The 21,175-nt window shown below is 38.6% G+C and overlaps 1 protein-coding gene across 2 annotated transcripts in view; it reads left to right on the forward strand.

The window, feature by feature from the left end:
* The window catches only part of LOC122556531 (protein KIBRA-like), a 159,670-nt gene that overhangs the window by 101,061 nt on the left and 37,434 nt on the right, over positions 1 to 21,175 (forward strand). For both annotated transcript variants that reach the window (XM_043703296.2, XM_087995230.1), the window contains 5 exons: positions 1,390 to 1,510; positions 1,770 to 1,847; positions 2,228 to 2,314; positions 16,587 to 16,779; positions 19,010 to 19,177. In XM_043703296.2, coding sequence (XP_043559231.1) covers positions 1,390 to 1,510; positions 1,770 to 1,847; positions 2,228 to 2,314; positions 16,587 to 16,779; positions 19,010 to 19,177 — 647 coding nt within the window. The remainder of the gene's footprint in view (positions 1 to 1,389; positions 1,511 to 1,769; positions 1,848 to 2,227; positions 2,315 to 16,586; positions 16,780 to 19,009; positions 19,178 to 21,175) is intronic.

Genomic DNA, 21,175 nt, shown 5'->3' on the forward strand with positions numbered 1-21,175 from the left:
ATGTGCAAACTCCCTTATTACCTCTGCCTATAAATAATCAATGATACCTTTGAGGAAGAGGTTTCAAAAGACTGAAGACCATATGGAAAAATCGTCCTCTGTAGTAATGTACAACTCCTTATTTGTAAATATTGATCTCAATTTCTGGATTCCCCCATAAGAGGACTCATCCTTTCCACATCCACACTGTTAAGACCCTCAGAACCTTGTGATTCAATTGTCCTATTTCTTATTCATCTAAATACTAGTGGATACAAGCCTAGCTTGTCCATCCTTTCGTTTTAAGACCAATCACCATTTCAGATATTAGTCTAGAAAATTTATGTATTGCTTCTGCTACGTTTATGTCCTGTTGTGGTTTCACTAATGTCTTGTTAAACTGAAACGTAATTTCCCTACTTTTCTATTCCATTCCCCTTTCATCATAAACAATAACATGCTATTAGCTTTCAAAATTATTTGTTGTACCTGTGATTCATGAAGAGGACATCAGATCTCTTTCTATCTCAGAGTTCTGCAGTCTCCACCATTGAACTAAGCTGCTTTTCTTATTCTTTCTGCAAAAATGGACAATTTCTCATCTTCCCACATTAAACTCCATTTCCCAGATCTTTGCCACTCACATAACCTATCTATATCCCTTGTAGTCTTCTTATGCCGCTTCACAATTTACTTTCCTACCTATTTTATGTCATCAACAAATTTAGTAACCATCCCTTCAGTCCTGAATTGTGTAGCACACCACTTGTTACATCTTGCCTACAAAACAAATTCCATACTTTCTTTTTCCTATTAGTTGCCTAAACCTCTTTCCATGCTTGTATGGTGTCCCCAAACCAAGAGTTTGTTTTGTAATTGTTGTCTGAGGTGGCACCTTGTCAATGTCTTCCGAAAATTTAAGCAACATACTCCCATCGTTTCTCCTTTTATGCATAGCATATGTTACTTCCTCAAATAACTCAATAATTTGGATAAACACGATTCCCCTTTCATAAAACCAAACTGATTTGCCTGATTACCTTGAACTTTAAGAAACTCCCAATATATTGTCTTTAAGAATAGTTACCCTACGACAGATGTTAAGCTAATTAGCCTGTAGTTTCGTGCTTTCTGTGTCTCTCTCTTTCTGAGTAAAGGAGTTACATTCACTGTCTTCCAATCTAATATAAAGTTCACTGAATCTACGAAAGTTCAGAAATTTAAAACCAATGCATCAACTATTTCACTAGCCGATATGTCATTGCAAAGTTTTCTCGCCCTTATTATTTCTGATATTTGCAGTTTTCTCTTTTGCTATTGTAATTATTCTGAGAAATTAAACCAAATCACTGTAATTCTAGAAAAATCAAAATGGTATGGATTAATGATACCTCCACCTTTTCTATTCAGATGCCAGCACTCAAACAGAGATGTTTGGACCAGCAATCCACCGCAAAATTACTGGTGTTTCTGCAGCTGTATCAGATGAGTCAGTGGCAGGTGACAGTGGTGTATATGAAGTGGTCAAAAGGTATATAATACATTCTACAGGTACAAACTATTCATTAGAACAGAAGAAAGATTTTCATTAGTCTTGTTTAGCATATGCGCTTTCAAAACCCTTTTATCTTTAGTTTTGAACCAGACCATTTACTGTATTCCATCATGTAATCAAAACTTCCTTCAATTAAATTGTTTAGAATTCAAGTACAAATATTTTAAAGTACAAAATACCTTCTTGACTAAAAAGCAGTGCAATTTGTATTTATCATGTTATAATCTAACCCTAGATCATGTGAGATAGAAGATGTACTTTCTGATGATGAAACTGATGCACCAGGAGCTGCCAGACTCCAGATTGGAATGAAGTAAGATTTGAGGTTCTTTTATTATTGTCAAACAGATTTTAAATTGTTTGCAGCTTGAACGCAGTAACCTTCTGTTTTTACAAGTGAAAATAATATTCTTGTCAAGTACCCTTGGAGCATAAGAATTCTGAAAAGTTAACATTAGGGAGTTAGAAAAGAAGAGGTGGCAAATCAACAGAAATAGAATTGATTGAAAAGTTGCAAATATTTGCAACCTTCACTAAACTGGCCAAATTCATTACTTTTCAGTCCACTAGAGTTGAGCTGTTTTGTTTCATTTTTCATAATATCTCATTCATCTACATAGTATTTTGATGATTTGATATTATTCTGCAAAGTTTCATTTTTACTTTAACAGTAAGTGTCCTTTTTTTTTACAGGTATGATGATAAAAGCAAAAGATTTGCTATTTTTATTATTCAGTTGAGTAATCTAGCAGCACTTTCCTTACCACAGAACCGAACAGTGTAAGTAGAAAAAAATCTTTGATATGGCTCTGCAGCATTAAATCATAAGTTACTATTATTGCTTATTAAATATTACAAGATCCAATTAAGCTGATGGAAGAATCGATCAAGTCAGCTGTAAGGGAACTAGCTGTGATGACTTTCTGGAAAGTCATTATCCTCACATTCGTTTAGACTGCATATTGTTGAAGACCAACAGATATGTTTGTCAAGCTACTATATAGATATAGAAATAAAAAATACACAGTTAAAGTTTGACAGAAGTAAATATTGGTCAGGACTCTTCTGGATTTATGGGTCAAAAGTGCGCCTGCTTAAAATGCATCAGTAATAGTTGGTGGAGCAATTATCAGGCTTTAATCGGTTATTATGTGGTAGTGTCTCTAACTCTGGACCAGGTGGTCTGGATTCAAGTTCCATCTGCTCCACAGGTATGTAATGGCATCTCTGAACAGATCGTTTGGAAAATATCCAACTTCATAATGTTACCAAGAAGATTTGCAGCAACAAATGAAAAGACTGAATCGGTGTACAGGTAGTTCTCCGAGAATGCTGTAGTTGCATTCCAGCAAAACCTCACTTAGTAGAATAATGGGGCTTATGGGAAAAGTGGGATTAGGGGCAGACCAGCAAAACTATCACTCATGATTGCTCAAAAATCACCCAAAAGTCTAATACAAAGTATAGCACAGCCTGAATGAAGGTTGACATCATACTTATTAACGAAACAAAAGTAAGTTTAACACAGTACATTTAAAAAGTGTGAGAAAGCTGCTTTCTGTACAGTAGCTCTCTATTGGCAGCTGACATCGGCACATGCGCAGAACGGCATGAGGTCCAGCGCTGACATTGCATATGTGCAGAACAGCGCAGACTTCAGCGCATGCGCAGGACAGCATAAAAACCAGCGCTAACAGTGCAGAGACTTTAGCACAGAGTTCAGCGCATGCGCAGAACAGTGCCGAGATTTTGATGCGGCCATCAATGCATGTGCAGAACAAAACACGCAAACCAATCCCTGCTGGAATCACGCTATTGCAAACCAAGGTAACTGTTCTCGAAAATACTGTTCACTAATTCTTCAGCGACATTATAACCAAATTGCACTGTCGAAATGCACATTATTCCAGAACTATCTGTACTGAAACAATATTTAGCTTCCAATGTACAATGAAGTCCGCAACTATTGCTTCAATGGAAGCTTAACAAAATTCAACAGTTTGTGTACATGAGCAAACAAATTACTTGTCACAGAAAAGTAGTTTAGTTATAACTTTAAAATTGTTCCTCATTGCCTGAAGAAACTGAAAAAAAAGTGTGTTTTTACATTTTCATTAAGCTTTGTGATTTTACAAAAACAGTGCAGTCAAAGATGCATAAAATCAATTCAGTCAGGACAGGTGGGGGTGCTGTGTAAAATCCAGCAGGTGTCCCAGCACAAACGTATGAACAAGGAACAAAAGTAGGCCACTTGCTCCTTTGAGCCTGCTCGACCATTCAATAAGATCATGATTTTAATCTTAACTCTATACTCTTGCACATCCTTAGTGATCTTTCATCGTCTTGTTAATAGAGAATCTATCTACTTTTGCCTTAAAAATATTAAAGAATTCTGAAGATTCAAAACCCTCCGAGAAAAGAACTGCACTCTTACTAGTGGCAGATATAGCGTTAAAAACATGAGAATGTAAGAAATAGAAGCAGGAGTAGGTCACTTCTGCTTCAAGGGGTGTTCTTTTGGCACAGAGATGGTTTCAGGTCCAAGTATGAGGATACTCTGGTTCAAGTTCCACCTTCTTCAGAGATTTAAAATGACATCACCAAACTGACAGGTTAATTAGAAATATTTTTTGAAAATTGCCCCAGAAGAGATCCCAAATGATTAAAAAAGTCCCTGCACCAGCTCAGACAAAAACTGCAGATGCTGGAATCCAAAGTAGACAGGAGGCTGGAAGAACACAGCAAGCTAAGCAGCATCAAGTGGAGAAGTCGACGTTTCACGTATAATCTTTTTTGACCAGCTCCTCAGCCATGCATGAATCTGCCCTACCCTCTTATTCCTACTCTCACTAGGATGAGACACCAGGAGAAATCCAGCGATTACTAGCCATGAAGGTCCTCTAATTCCCTATATTCACTATGAAGGAGTTCATCATTTTTAAAAGGAGTGTGTATAATGATCTCAGGCTGCTCATGCTCCCCTGAGAATTTGTTGCAACTGCTCTGATCATTTATCGCAAGTAACTATACACACTCCTACATAAATATCATTGTGTATAAATGCACAGGATGTTTCAGCAGGGATGGAAGAGGCAAAAGGTATGCTGGTACACAAGTGCCTTGTTTTATGGGACTAAGTAATAGTTGTGCACAAGATAAATTCTGAAAATCAAAACACATGATATTTATGATCTTAAAAAGGTGGAATGCATTTTGAAATATTTTGGTGAATTATAAACATACAGGATACTTTTACACATGCCATCTGCTTATTCCAACCCTCTGCCCAGGAGTTGAGAATTAAATGGACATGGGTGCATTGATTAGATTAGAATACTTACAGTGTGGAAACAGGCCCTTCAGCCCAACAAGTCCACACCGACCCTCCGAGGACCAACCCACCCAGACCTATTCCCTTACGTTTACCCCTTCACCTAACACTACGGGCAATTTAGCATGGCCAATTCACCTAATCTGCGCATTTTTGGACTGTGGGAAGGAACCGGAGCACCCGGAGGAAACCCACGCAGACATGGGGAGAATGTGCAAACTCCACACAGGCAGTTGCCTGAGGCAGGGATTGAACCCTGACCTCTCGTGCTGTGAGGTAGCAGTGCTAACCACTGTGCCACCGTGCCACCCAAATTGAATGAAACTGCAATGCATTGATCATACTGCTCCAGTTGCATTTACAGAACCGTGAGAACAATAGTGAGGAAGTGGAAGTCTGATTCTCTCCAAGGAGGCCTCTTCAGACATTGGCAAGCATACACTATGCACATATATAAACTTCTACATTCATTGAACAACATTGTGCTGATGACCAGTAGTAAAATGCCGCATGGCTTCAATATGCACACTGTTGCCCTATGAAGCAATTTCTGTGTGACATACAAAAAACTCAATTTACAAAAAAGGTCTGATTATTTCCTTGAGATTTCCAGGTATGCTGAGTGTTTTAAACATCTTGCATGGAGAACCCTGCTACTCCACCACCATGCTGGGCACAGCAATACTACAAAAGCTACATCTACTGTGCAATGAAGTGTTCTTTTTGAAACCAAATTTTTGATTTTATTTTGAATCTTTTATAGCGTCAGGAAACAGACCATAATTTAAAAAAAAACTGAACTAATATCTTGCATTGAAACCTCATTACATCAAAAGTATCAGGATTGAATGGAGGAAGAATATTTTTCTAACATTACAACAGTTTGTAATAAGAGCATGTGTTGCAAACTAGGTACCTTCATTAAATTATAGGGAATAGGACAGAATCATTAAATTTGATAATACCCAGGATATGATCTCGTCCAATTCCCACAAGTGCGGTCTGCAAATAGGAAATGAAAGCTCATTGCAGAGTTGTTAATAGTAATTAGCTGTGCCATCTTTGTTGTTTAAAATTCATTTATATTCAGTCATAAAAAGTACTCCACAGCAGTCCAAATTGAAATGGACTCATCTATATTCCCTCAAACTTATGTTTTGATTTTCAGTCTCAAGCCTTTATTGATACTTTGCCATCTTTTTAAAAAAGGAAAAAAAGGTTCCCTACGTTGACATTTATTCTGAGACAGCACTTTAGATGAGTTTTTTTTAACTTTCGAAAACCAATTTCCATAACGTTAGTTCTCCCACACTAAGCTGCATGTGCCTTTTAGATTCTATTTGGGCTTCAGTTGACTTACTGTTCCTTCATGTGCAAACCACTTGCTGATTGTACTTCAGTGAAGACCACAACTATTTCAGCAAGTAAACAAACGCTTCCTTTATACAGCTGCATGGATAGCTGGAGACCATGCAAGGAGGAAATGAAATTTCAGTGGAAACAGCTCAAAAAAGGAGGATAGATGAGATATTCAAAAGGAGATGGTCTGCCCAGCAATGTCCATTCTCCCAGAGTTTAAGTCATTGATTTATTAGTTTGACAATTGCACCAAAAAAAGGAAAAACAAAGATACATTTACATAATTACATTTTGCAAAGCATCACACTAAAGTCAAACACACTCACTTCCAGAAGGCTTGCTTAAAATCAGAGCGCACTTGAATGTTAACATTTATTGCAAGGGGTTTGGAATTCCAAAATAATGAAGTGACACTTCAATCGTGTACAGAGAAACATGATCAAATTCTATTGGAATACAGCATCCTGAATTTCAAAAGAGATTTTGTCTTTAAATGTGTACTTTTCTCAGGTCAGGTTGCACAAGTTTAGCTTGTCTAAACTTCAGGGTATATTGGAAAAACCCCATTTAGACATGCCAAGATACCAAGAGCAGGTGGGACTTGAACCCAGCACTACAGGTTCAGACGGAGGGGCACCACCAGATTGCCATAGGACCCTTTCCCTTTAAGTTTAGCACCTGGGGCTGGGTGGTGAATTTAGATACCTAAAGTGATTAAAAAGGTAGTCATTAAAATAACTTGTCTCTTTGAGTATGGAATTCTGGAAAAGCAGGATAAGATTCAGGGATTGTTACGAGAAAGGTCAAAACAAATTTCAACAAGTTGGGATAGGCAGATCTGAATAACATCAGGTATAATTTGCAGAGGAGACAGGAAGCAGTTTTTTTTTAAATAAGGTAAATCTGTCAGCAGTGGGATGCATTTGGGAGAGTACAGGGTTAATGTGTTCCAATAATGATCAAGAACTGGGACCAACAAATCCTCTGCAGCTTTGTTAAGGAATATTTGGGATTCAATAAAGAGAAACAAAAGGGAGGTGGTTTATGGAAGATAGAACTCAAAACCACTGAAGCCTACGAGTACAAAACATGAAAGAGAAAAACATGTAAGAGTTGGAGAGCAAAAAGGAGCAAGAATGAATAAAGGCAGATAAGAGACAAAAACCTGAAGATATCGTGAATATTAAGGATAACTAAGGAAAGAAGGATATAGCCCAATTAAAGGGCCACAGTGGTAATGTGTGCTTGGAGCTGGAGGATATTGATAGAATTATAAATGACTAGTGTTCACTAGGGGTGGGGGTGCACAATGTGGTATACACACATCAGGGAGACAGATTATGCTATACTTAAAGAAATTAGCACAAGTGAGATTTTGCATGGTCTGGCAAGCTTAAAAGTAGATAAACTTCTCAGGCCAGATGAAAGCTATCCCAGGCTGTTGAGTGAGACAAGGGAGAAAATAGGGACGAGGTCCCAGAGGACTGGAGAACAGCCAACATGTTACTATTATTCAAGAAGGGAGCAAGGGATAAACCAGGAATCTACAGACCAGTTTAAATGCAGTGGTGGGGAAACTATAGGAAGCAATTCAGAGACACAGAACTAATCTGTACTTGGAGGCAGTGGTTAATCAAGACCAGTGCGTTTTGTGAAGGGAGATTACATCTGACCAACTTGACTGGCTTTTATTGGAAGAAGTGACCAGAACTGTAGATGTGGACAATGCATTCAACAGTCTACTTGAACTTCAACAATGCCTTTGATATAGTCTTGCACAGGAGACTACAGTTAGAAGTTAGAGCCAATAGAATTGCAAAATTTGACTAATTGGATCCAGAAGTGACTGAGTGACAGGAGGTGGGGGGGTAGTTAAGGGAAGTTTGTGACTGGAGGTCCGTGTCCAGTAAGGTTCTACAGGGATCATAGAATCTTATAGAGTCATACAAGATGGAAAGAGAACCTTCAGTCCAACTTATCCATTCTGACTGGGTATGCCAAACTTTAGTTTCATTTAACTGCATTTGGTCCATATCCCTCAAACCTCTCCTATTCATGTACTTGTCCAAATGTCTTTCAAATACGGCAAAGTCCTACCACTGCTACCTTATTCCATACATGCACCATCATCTAATAAAAGTTGCCTCTTAGGCTCCTTTTAGATCTTTCCCATCTCTTAAATCTATGCCCTCTACACTGGGTAAAAGGCATGCCTCGTCACCTTACCTATGCCCCTCATGATTTTTTAAATGTCTAAAAATAAAAGTCACCCCTCAGCCTTCAATGTTCCAGAACATTGGGCATAACCTAACCAGCCTCTCCCTATAAGTCAAGCCATCTAGTCCTGATAACATCCTTGCAAATCTTTTCTACACTTTTTCCAGTTTAACAGCATCCTTCCTGTAGCAGGGCGACCAGGATTGTACACAGCACTCAGTGGTCTCACTGATGTCTTGTATAGCCACACCATTATCCTAACTTCTATACTCTACATTCTGACCAAGGAAAGAAAGCATGCTAAATGCTGTCTTCACCATATCAGTGATGCCACTTCCAAGGAATGTGTACCTGCACCCCTAGGTCTCCATGTGGCAACACTCCCCAGGGCCCGACCATTAACTGGACAAATCCTATCCTGGTTGTCCTTGCCAAAACTCATTTATCTAAACTAAACTCCATCTGCTATTCCTCAGCTAAATTGGCACACTTGATCAGAATCTTTGTATTCTTAGATACCTTCTTAACTGTGCATTATCAACAACAATAATTTTGGTTTCATTTGCAAATTTACTAAACAAGCCCCTCAATGCTCATTCAAGTCATTGATATCAATGATCAAGAATAGAATTAGTGTTGGGAACCTTGCTTGTGATTATTACGAACGACTTGGGCTTGAACAGAGGAAGGTTGATCAATAAGTTTGTGGATGATGCAAGAAATGGGAGTGGTAAACAGGGAGGATAACATTAGATTATAAAAAAAGAGGATATCAAGGACTGATCAGTGAGAAATGGAAATCAACTCAGATAAAAAAAAAAGCTGATACACATGGGCAGAACACATGGCAAAAAAAGAATCATGATTAACTGTTGGATCTGGCTTTTATTGATCGAGGAATTGAGTTCCGGAGTACTGAGGTCATGTTGCAGTTGTATAAGACTCTGGTGCGGCTGCATCTGGAGTATTGTGTGCAGTTTTGGTCGCCATACTATAGGAAGGATGTGGAGGCACTGGAACAGGTGCAGAGGAGGTTTACCAGGATGTTGCCTGGTATGGTAGGAAGATCGTATGAGGAAAGGCTGAGGCACTTGGGGCTGTTTTCATTGGAGAAAAGAAGTTTTAGGGGTGACTTTATAGAGGTGTACAAGATGATTAGGGGTTTAGATAGGGTCGACAGTGAGAATCTTTTTCCACGTATGGAGTCAGCTATTACAAGGGGGCATAGCTTTAAATTAAGGGGGGGGGGGTAGGTATAGGACATGTTAGGGGTAGGTTCTTTACTCAGCGAGTCGTGAGTTCGTGGAATGCCCTGCCAGTAGCAGTGGTGGACTCTCCCTCATTATGGGCATTTAAGCGGGCATTGGATAGGCATATGGAGGATTGTGGGCTAGTGTAGGTTAAGTGGGCTTGGATCGGTGTAACATCGAGGGCCGAAGGGCCTGTACTGCGCTGTATTCTTCTATGTTCTATGATCCTGGGAAGCACAGGCACTCAGTAGGAGCTTGGTGTACATGTCCACCAATCATTTAAAAAAAGTAGCAGGACAGGTAGACAAGTGGTTAAGGCAGCATGTGGGATACTTGCCTTTATTAGCCAAGGCAGAGTTTAAAAGAGCAGGAGGTTAAGTTGGATTTGTTTAGATTTAGATTAGATTCCCTGCAGTATGGACACAGGCCCTTCAGCCCAACAAGTCCACACCGACCCTCCGAAAAGTAGTCACCCACCCAGACCCGTTAGTATAAAATGTTGGTTAGGCCACAACTAGAGCATTACGTGCAGTTCTGGAATCCATTTTAGAAGAGGGATGCAACAGCACTGGGGAGGATATAGGGGAGATTTACCAAGATGTCTTGGCTAAAAGTTTTCGTTAAAAAGTGATAGCCTGGGGTTGTTTTACTTGGAACAAAGGAGACAAAGTGGGACATGATATGTATAAAATTGAGGGGCATAGACAGGTAGTTGGAGTTGTCATTCTGCAACACCCAAATGGTCTTTTATTGCAAAAAATCTAATTGAACATTGAGAAAACAGCCACTCTGTGCAATAAAATTACATCTTATTTCTTCACATGACCTTTTGTATCAAAAATTTCTCTACAATCAGGCATATAAGATTCAGGGATTGTTACGAGAAAGGTCAAAACAAAAGCAAATTTCAACAAGTTGGGATAGGCAGATCTGAATAACATCAGGAATACAATCAGCTTTAAAAATATTCAAAGACTCCACTTCTACCATCTTTTGTGGAAAAGATGATCTAAAGACTCACGACTCAAATTCTCATCCGTCTTAAAATGAGCGACCCCAAAAAGGACTCGCAGATTGAGGTTTTTTAAATTAGATTAGATTACTTACAGTGTGGAAACAGGCCCTTCGGCCCAACAAGTCCACACCGACCCACCCACATTTACCCCTTACCTATCACTACGGGCAATTTAGCATAGCCAATTCACCTGACCTGCACATCTTTGGACTGTGGGAGGAAACCGGAGCACACGGAGGAAACCCACGCAGACACGGGGAGAACGTGCAAACTCCACACAGTCAGTCGCCTGAGGCGGGAATTGAACCCGGATCTCTGGCGCTGTGAGGCAGCAGTGCTAACCACTGTGCCACCGTGCCACCCAAGGTTCTCCACCAAGAGGGAACATTCTTTTCCCAGTTTCTGTTAAGACCTGATTAGTTTCAATTAAGTCACCTCTTGCATTCTAAATTCCTGCAGACGAAAGCCGAGGCCATCTAAATTTCTTGAAAGCCAACCAGTTCCAGGAACTAGTACAGTGGACATTCTCTGAATGGCTTTCAATGTAATTACATCCTTCCTTAAATAAGGTGACCCATACTATACACTGCACTAGATATAGTCTCAATGCCCTGATTAACTGAAGCAAACCTCTCCTCCTCTTGTATTCAAATCTGCTCAAAAATAACATTTGCTTTGAGTGATTTGTACTTTATAAAATTTCGTACATGACCACATCCAAATTCCTTTGCATTTGAAACTTCAATCTCACCTGATAGATAAGGCTTTTAAAAAAAATCTCCCACCCAAAATAATTAATTCTTTATCATATAATATTCCATTGCCACATCCTTTGAATGCCTCAAGTGTTAATGTTGATCTCGCTGGGCACCTTGGTTGCGGGAGTAGCATTGTATTCTGCACTCTGTTCTGCTATCCTGATGCACTTGTATGGTACAATCTGCCTGTAGCGCATGCAAGTCACTTTTCACTGTCTGCCAGAGTGTGGGACAACAATAAGTCAGACACAAACACAGCTTTTCCCACTCACTTAGAAAGATCCAGCTCCCTTTGTACACCCCAAGTCCTCTGCACCACTTATTTGTCAACCTATCTTGTCAAGAAGACAATTTGAACCACCATACTTTTGGTACTTTCATCCAAGACAAAATTTGGTGTGGAGGTGGCAGTGCCTGGTGCAAAGACCAATGGCAACAATAGGCCTGAAGCGTGGACTTGGCAGGTTATCATTACAGCAATTCTTGGTGGGTTGTCAGCTCCCTTCTGTAGTGGGCTTGAAACACAGGCACTCCGAGGCCTGGGACACCTTGCAGAAGCTCTGGGGCTTTATTTGAAGACCCGTTGCATAGAAGATGAACTCTAGTTTCTTTTAATTGTTTTTGTAACTCAAAATGGTGCCAGATTGTGGCAACAAAACATTTTCCATTGTATTTTCTAGATATTGTGACAATAAATAACTCATAACTGAAAACAGTTATGATCCCAGCACTGAGCCCTCAGGCACACCATTTGTTACACACTGCCAAAAAAGAAAACGATATATTTATGCCCATTTTGGAGCCAATCTTCTATTCCTGCCAAATGTTATCCTTGCACCATGAGCCTTTATTTTCCACAGTCTGTGGCACCTTATCAAATGCCTTCTGGATATCCAAGTACAAAATATACACAGGTTCCCCTTTATCTACATTACGTTACTTCCTCAAAGTCATCCAATAAATTGGTTAAATAGTCTCTTTGCAAAAATAAAAAAGTGTTACTGGGCCTGAATTTTTTTTTTAAAAAAAGGCAAGAAATGCTATACTATAACAAAGTCATACACAAAAACACAGACCCCTTGGTCCAACCAGTACATGCTGAACATAATCCCAAACTAGTCCCACCTCATACTCCCAGCCCATATCCGTCCAAATGTTTCTTAAATCATGTGCTTATCCAAATGTCTATTAACTGTTGCAACAGTGCCCACATCCTCCACTTCCTCAGGAAGTTCATTCCATACTTGAACCACCCTGTGTAAACAAGTTGTCTTTTTTAAAATCTCTCCTCTCACTTTAAACAATGTGCCCATTGACATCCCCTACCCTGGGGAAAAGACACCTATCTATACCCATGATTTTGTAGACTTCTATAAGGTCACCCCTCAAACTAAGCTCTAGTGAAAAATCTCTTCAAACCTTCCATACTAAGCAACGTTTTGGCAAGTCTCTTCTGAATTATCTTTAGCTTAATATTCTTCCTAATATTGGGAAACCAGTCCTGGTCACAATATTGCAGAAGAGTTCTCACCAATGCCCTTTCAACCTCAACATAATAATGGCTTCCAATATCTTCCCTTTAACAGTATTGACAGTTTTTTTTGAAACAGAGGAAGAAAAGGATTTTATTCATGGCTTTCTATCATAATGGAACCCTTCTCAAAAGGTGAAGGAGATTTGGAAAATTAAAGCCAACGTATCAACTACCACATCAACCACTTCTTTTAGAAGAAGATGAAGCTCATCAGAACCTGGAACTTGTCAGCCTGCAGCTCCAATAACTTGTTTAGTATTACAGCCCTGACCATTGTATTTTTCTTGAATTGCTCTCTACATTTACTGATTCACAGCTATTTTTGAAAAGCTACTTGTTCCTTCTACAGGACTGATCCAAAATAACCATTCAATTCATCTGTCATCTCCTTACATTCCTGTAAGTTTCCCCATACTCACTTTCTACAGGACAAAAACTTTAAACAGGTTTAATGTACCTATAGAAAATACTTCTAGCTGGTGTTTTATTTTCTCTGCATTAAATCATTTAGTCAGTCAATCATTGCTATACTGCATACTGTCCAATCTCCTGACCTGCCACTTGTCTTTACACAATTATATGCCTGATAGCATCTTTAACCCTTGTAGTTAAACATAGACGGTGCATCCTCTAAATGTTTTTCCTTTCAGTTGGAACATCTCTGTTCTGATGTGTTCGGAAATATCCCTTGACATGTCTACTATTGACCTCTCCCTTAACCTAATTTGTCAGCACACTATAGAAGAATCAAGCAGAGCTAGGTAAATTTTCATTATTCAAATTTAAAACAGTCTTTGACAAAGTCCTCTCTCTCAAGCTGAATAAAATCCAGCCATATTGTGGTCATTATTATTGAGAGATACTTTCACTATGAAGTTGTTACTTAATTCTCTTTCATTACACCAAACCACATCTCGTATGATTCACCACAGAAATACGTTCAAAGAAACTGTCCTAAAAGCACATTCTGTGAAAGTCTCTTCTGGGTTACTTTCACTCATTTAATTTTTCAAATCTATATATAGATTGGACCCAAATATTTTTCACATAATCAAATATCACAACACAGGTGGAAAAAGTGTGTTGAAACTCACTATTTAGGTGCAGTTGAATCTGCTGTGCATTTTCAGTTTTTCATTCAATTGTGTTTTGGGTTTGCTTTGTCCTACTTTAGATTCCTGATGTTGCATTGCCTTTTCAGTTACTTGCTTTTAAAAAGAGTGGATTCATAACATGCTCCATAAATTCCCAATAAAACACTTTATTTCACGTTGTCATTATCTCTCTTTGGCTTCTGTCTTTCATGTCTTCATTTATACCCCAGGTTTTATAAGCATTGGGCCAGCTTCTCAAAAGTACACTGCCCCTGATTACTGTGTTTAGGTCTGCAACATCTGGCAATGTAGTCACAATTTTAAAAAAAAATGTAAAATTCATGTTAGCCTCCTTTCTCCCCCCCCCCCCCCCCCCCCCTCACTGGCCTGCATACACCTACCCTCAACTATCATAGACCCAATCCATAGGAAGAAACTCATTACAGAATGAGGTCAGGACACAATCAGTAGCTTGTATCAAATTCCATTTGCAAAAACAAAAGCATAAAGTTTTAAGTGGCAAACATAGAAAGTAGTATTTTAAACTATGCCAGGGGCATTTGTTCACAAGGGAACTTGAAGCATTTAATTTGATAGATCTCAGTGGTGAGCGTAAAAAAAAAAATCCTTTTAACTGAAGGCTCCAGTCATTGTACAAAATGCAAAACGCTAAAATAAATGCAAACTGGGTACATACACACAGTTATATAGATCAAACACCATACTGGCATTGGGCCTGAAAAGATATAATCTGTACTCGAACTTGGTTAATAGGCTAAGGAGACCACACAGTGGCACAGTGGTTAGTACTGTTGCCTCACAGCGCCAGAGACCCGGGTTCAATTTCCACCTCAGGCGACTCCCTGTGTGGAGTTTGCACATTCTCCCTGTGTCTTGTGTGGGTTTCCTCCGGGTGCTCTGGTTTCCTCCCACAATCCAAAAATGTGCAGGTTAGGTGAATTGGCCATGCTAAATTGCCTGTAGTGTTAGATGAACGGGTAAACGTAGGGGAATGGGTCTGGGTGGGTTGCGCGCTTCGGTGGGTCGATGTGGACTTGTTGGGCCGAAGGGCCTGTTTCCACACTGTAAGTAATCTAATCTACACACACTGATTCAAAGGTCTCACGTAGAGTTTTACTCTTGACCTACTCCTCAAAGCGTATATTAGTCTCTGTCCCTGTTAGCATCCACTTTACCTAATATTACTTGCTTACTATTTATATTTTAGTGGAGGAATTTTGGGTTTCATTTTGTATGAATTGCTGTTTTATTCTCATACTTTTCCTTTGCCTGTCATCTTAATTTCATTCATCATATTGTGTTTGGTTTAGTTTCCATTGAAGCATCCTTCTAACAAGATTCTTACACCCTTTTTTTTGTTTCTTCATTTTGTCTTTCTCCACTATTTCAAAGAGCCCTGCCTTTGCTTCCCTTAAATATTGCTTTTGGAATGTATCCAGCTTGTATGTGTATTATTTCCTCAATGATAATTCATTGCTCCATTGCAGTTTCTCCTGTAAATAATACATGTTGGTTGTGTATATCTCAAATATACCCTATATTTTATCTGTTATCACATTGTTTATCCAACATCCAGTTGTGTACAAGCAGAAGGTTTCTTCTAATGAAATGTCAGGAAGCCCAAAACCATTGTCTTCAGTTCCAGTCCAAAACTATCTTCCCTAAATACTGACTCCATCTTCAGCCTGGTAACGTCCGATTGCACCATCTTATTTGCAGTCTTAGTATGTTAATACAATCCCGAGATGTCCTTCCAATTAATATCTTTGCTGTTGCCGTTTCTATATAGTATCAGGTGATTCATTTGACTTGAGTTGTTTATGTAAGAGAATGAAGACCTCTAGCAGCACTTCTGCAGCAATTAAGAATTAACAGGTATTTTTGACATAATTCATTTTTCTTTATGGGCTGCATGCTATTTCGGGGGGCAAAAGGAATAGCGTACTTTACCATTAAGTGTGATCCAAAAAAATTCAATGGATTGGAAATGTTACAATATAAGATGATTTTTCATTAAGTTGTTCATGGTAAATAAGGACCAACTGGGGGTCTTGTAGTTAGAAGGCATGGTTAAATGAACTTGAGTACAGGAATATTTCAAACCTCATCTTAATCATGAATTCCACCGTAAGCCTACAAGAATAGTAGAATCTGACAGCATAAATTTATAATTGCTCCCATTTGCACTGATATTCCCATCATCTCTCATTCCTCACAAACATTGCAGAAGTGTGCCCTTTTGCCCACTCGGAATAGTTTTGAACTAATTAGAAGTCCAGACCTATAACCCCAGAATTATGAACTCTGCTTCCAGTGAATCATGGGCTTTTATGCTTTCTGCTTGGTGTAATTGTCCATTGGCATTCTATGAAATTGATGTCAAGCAATTCAGAGCGACGACGCTCAAAAAATGCCTCTTTAAACCAGACTTAATTTTCTTGTGTACTTAACCATTTTTTTAAATTTTGTGTAGTTATATCCGGGTGGCTGTACTCCCATGCTCTGAAAATACAAGTTGTCTGTTCCGCACCAAATCATCAGTTGCTGCTGAAAGCCTGACATACAATGAAGTCTTTTGGATCACCATTTCTTTTTCTGCTTTGCATCAGAAGACTCTGCGAGTTGATGTTTGCTCAGTGGATAAATCTCATCGAGAAGAGTGTTTGGTTGGTGTTTGTCTTGAATATTATAACCCATTGCATCTTCAACACTTAATTGCAACCTCAAAAAAATGCAGTTTAACCAATTCTGGGTTCTTGTTACAGATCAGCACTCATTTATTTGCAATTCTGAAGTATAGTTGAGGGGCTAACAGCTTTTACCCAACTTCATACGGCATATCAATTAGGCATTTTCTTTTATAATTCTCAACTTTGGTACTGCTTTATTTTATAAATGTTCACTGAACTGTAAGCCATGTGTTTCATGAGTGATTTGCTCTCACCATTACGAGAATTAAAACAATGAACAAAGAGGAATTGGTCAAATGAATGAGTTCACCCATTAATACTGGTCTTTTGTAGGGAGGACGAAAAGTAATTTTTTCCTTTCTTAGCTACTTTCTGAGAAACGTCTGGTTTCAGTCAGTAGTTTTGAATAATCCTTGTGTGTTAATAATTACTATTTGGATTTAACTGGAAGACATGATATAATTAATTTATCAAAGATTTAAAACAGCTGATATTATAATTCCTATACAATGCCCATTTGTGTGGAGTTGTAACATTTTGGTGTGCTTCGACAGTGTAAAGGGAACAAGGAAGAATATGAAAGCAAGATTAATTATCTTAATTCTTTAATTCTTTTGCATCTTTTACAACTTGCAAATTCCATCCAGCTTTAAGGACAGATGACACGCCAGCCTGGAGAGTAATCTTAATCTCCAACCTCTTAAAGATTTTTGGATGCATCTTCTGTTCTTTTAGTCACAGTTAGTTCAAATGGTAGTAAGCAAAGTTGCACTTTTCACATGATTGTGATCAGAGGTGCTCTCTTACAAGAGAAAAAGCCTCTCATAGTTACAGTAGTGATAAATTTTCGAGCCATTTCAACAGTCCTGAGACAGCAGTAAAGAACAGCACTGGAAAGTAACAATCGGCAGGGTTGGGAACCTCAGTATGTAACCAAGTGGCAAGTACCAATGTTCACACAAGAGGTGGTAATTCGCTGAAAATAGTCAACAGGCTGTCCTTCTATGTTGCTTATCATTTAAATTAGAAGCATTTCTCCTGTCCACTTTCCTGTGATTTGCCCGTAACCTTTGATTCCCACAGTGATAAAGAATTTATATATCTCAGACCTTAAATTAGAACTAAAAACTAACTTCTCAGTCCCTCTAAGATATGGGATGCTGGTAAGATGCTATCAGTCTATGTCACTCTCTATAATTATTAAAACAACTCAAAACTTTGTCAAGGGGCTGTTACAAAATTTCTTAACTGAATTTCTGTAGTATGATTTTGAGCCTTTTTCATTACATCATCCTTTTCAGACAAATGGTATGGTACATAATATTTTAGTTAAACCTCTGACCCTGATATAAGTTGTTCATTCAGGGAAGGTAAGCTGACTGTGTGTAATTATGACAAAATCTACAGTCTGCTGGTTATTCTTTCAGCCATTATTCTGGGAATAGGAGTGAACAGATATCACATGACAATAATTAAAAGTAAGACGGGCTTTTTTTTTTGATGTGACATTTTGCTATTGTAGACTGGAGGGTTTGAGTTATAAGGAGAGGCAGGGCAGGCTGGGACCATTTTCCACTGGAGCATAGGTTACCTTTCAAAGGTTTATAAAACCATGAAGGATATAGATAAGGTGAATGGCAGGTGTCTTTTCCCTAATGTAGGGGATTTCAAGACCAAGGGCATGTTTTTAAGGTGAGAAGAAAGCGATTTTAAAAAAGACATGAAGGGCAATTTTTTTTTTAAACAGTGTAGAATGAATTTGTAGAGGAAGTGATGGATGTAGGTACAGTTATAATGTTTAAAAGACATTTGGATAAGTACATGAAAAAACATTTTGGAGAGATATAGTTCATGCGCAGATAAGGTGAGGTTAGTTTAATTTGGGATTATGGTCTGCATGGACTGATTGGACCGAAGGGTCTGTATATATCTATATCCAGTACTCTAATCTGAAAAGTACCAATTTTTTAGAATCAAGCATTCTAACAGGTAACTTCATTAGGTATGGCAGAAATTTCAATGAAGCAATAGATATTAAACATTGAATGGTTTAAGATTCTATTCATAACCTTGGTGCATTGTTCAAATGAAGATAGTAACATTTACTCTGATAAACAAGTTTTGGTGTCTTATGTCCAGTAGTATTTAAATATATTTTGTGTTGCACTTATGATGCATGAATGACAATTATTTAAATTTTAAACAGGGTGGTGCTCAGATCAGCCTGGCAAATCTGAACAGATGTGCAGAGTGGTCAACACACTGGTACAACCTCCTTAATCTTCACTATCTACAGGAGCAAAGCATGAAGCATAGTGCACAAAACGAAGGTGTTCTTCAATCAGAAACTAAACACCCCACAGCAGAGAAAAAAGTAGGCAATTAGCTTAAATATTTGGAGAATAACCATGGCTGTATGCTAATACTGTGAAATTTCAAATCAGCATCAAATTTTAAAACTCATTTCAATTTTCCAACATTTCAGGCATTTTCCAGAAGGAAGTTTTACTAGACTCTGGCAGATAATAAGAATGAGAGAGGCAAAACAGTAAGGTAAAGAGACAGTATAAATAGAGACATTTTGATTGGATTTGAGCCAACTTTTAAACAAGTTAATTGAACAAGCAATACGGTCAGCTGTCCCTTATCTGCATGTTCGAAAACCTAGAATGTGAAGACCATTTCAGATTTGGAACTGAACAGACTTGTAGGCATGCTGAGTTCGGGCTCTTTGAAAAAAAACTTTGCTTGGCCTGAATGGAAGTAAACTGAAGTCTATTTCCAAAGAATCTAAATCGATCAGAGTGGCGAGCATATCAATTATGTAACTGAATTGTGAAATCCTGTGTGAATTCCTGTGTCACTTCTATTATAAATGACTAAATAAGACAATGAAAAATAGTCTGTATGCCCCCTTGAGCCTGATCCAACATTTCTCCTATCCACTTTCCTGTGTTTTGCCTGTAACCTTTGATTCCCTTACTGATAAACAATCTGTCTGTCTCAACCTTAAATATACATGCAGTTATAACGGAAGTGGCCTTTACTGATCATGCTATAGTTATGAGCTCAACACATTGATGTCTCAATACACAAAGTGCTGATCAAAGCTATGCATGTTGTTTACCTAAAGACCGTAAAAAACAAGGTTTTCTGATAAAGGATTCCTGACCTTTGATACAAATTGGGGCTATTATTCACATCAATCACCATTTATAGAGCTAGAAGAATGGTAGAGGCTGGGAAATCTAGTGAACATCGGTTTCATGGGAAAACAAATCTACCATTTGAAGCAGGCTGGAACTTTATTGTGCTATGGAATGGAGGATAGGGTAGGATGCTTTGCCATATTCCAATCATGGGCATACTTTGGACAGAGTCTCCATCAGGAAATCTGGGAGGAAGCAATGCCTTGAATAAACAGCAGGTAGGTAGGCCTTTCACACTTGGAAGGCAAGTAAATTGGACACTTTAGTATATTTTCGTTTTAATTCTTTGCTGGCATTTAGATTTTCTTATACTTTTGTGTCCACCTGTTATTACTGACTTGAAAAAGGTTTCAAAAAGAATAAAGACACTGGAAGTCATCAAAAGTTCCCTCTAAGTTCACCATCCTAACTTACAATTATATCGCCATTCATTCAAGGTTACTAGGTCAGACTCCTGGAATCCATTCTCTAACGGCATTACGGGTCTATCTATAAATGGACTGCAGCATTTCAAGAAGTCAGCTCACCCCCACCTTTTTAAGGGCAATAAGGATGGGCAGTAAATGCTGGCCCAACCAGCAATGTCCACATTTCATAAATGGTTTTAAAAACTGTGATTTTACAATGAGACCTGGACTGTACGTTCAAAAGTCAGAGAAATTCCATTAAGGATCCCTGTTGTTCATTCATTGATCCTCCCATTTAATCCCAAGTATGTGGTGAAGATGTTCATGGAATTTCTCTAGTACTTGCATGATGCACAATCCAGGTCTCACTGCAGAACAGAAGTTTTTGTTTAATCGTTTATGGAATGTTGATATTGCTGGTTTGGTCAGCTTTCATTGCCCATCCCGAATTGCTTTTCAGAAACTGATGATGTGTGCTTTCCTGAACTGATGCAATCATTTGGTGTAGGTGCAACCTACAGAGAGAGTTCCAGGATTTTGACCCAGTGACACTGAAGGAATGCCAACATAGTTCCACGTTAGAGTAATGAGTGGCTTGGAGGGAACTGTTGTTGGCTTGCAGTGGTCTTTATTGTCCAACTCTCGTTGCTGGTAATATTCAGAAAAATGCCCTCAGAATCATATTTGATGGGCTGGATGCTGTGCCTGAATGACTGAAAAGCTTCAGACTGTTTTCTAACTTTCAAATGGCCAGTA

The sequence above is a fragment of the Chiloscyllium plagiosum genome, unplaced genomic scaffold, assembly GCF_037043375.1.
Source record: "Chiloscyllium plagiosum isolate Xiang-an unplaced genomic scaffold, Cpla_swu_hap1 HiC_scaffold_16, whole genome shotgun sequence".
Classification (NCBI taxonomy): domain Eukaryota; kingdom Metazoa; phylum Chordata; class Chondrichthyes; order Orectolobiformes; family Hemiscylliidae; genus Chiloscyllium; species Chiloscyllium plagiosum.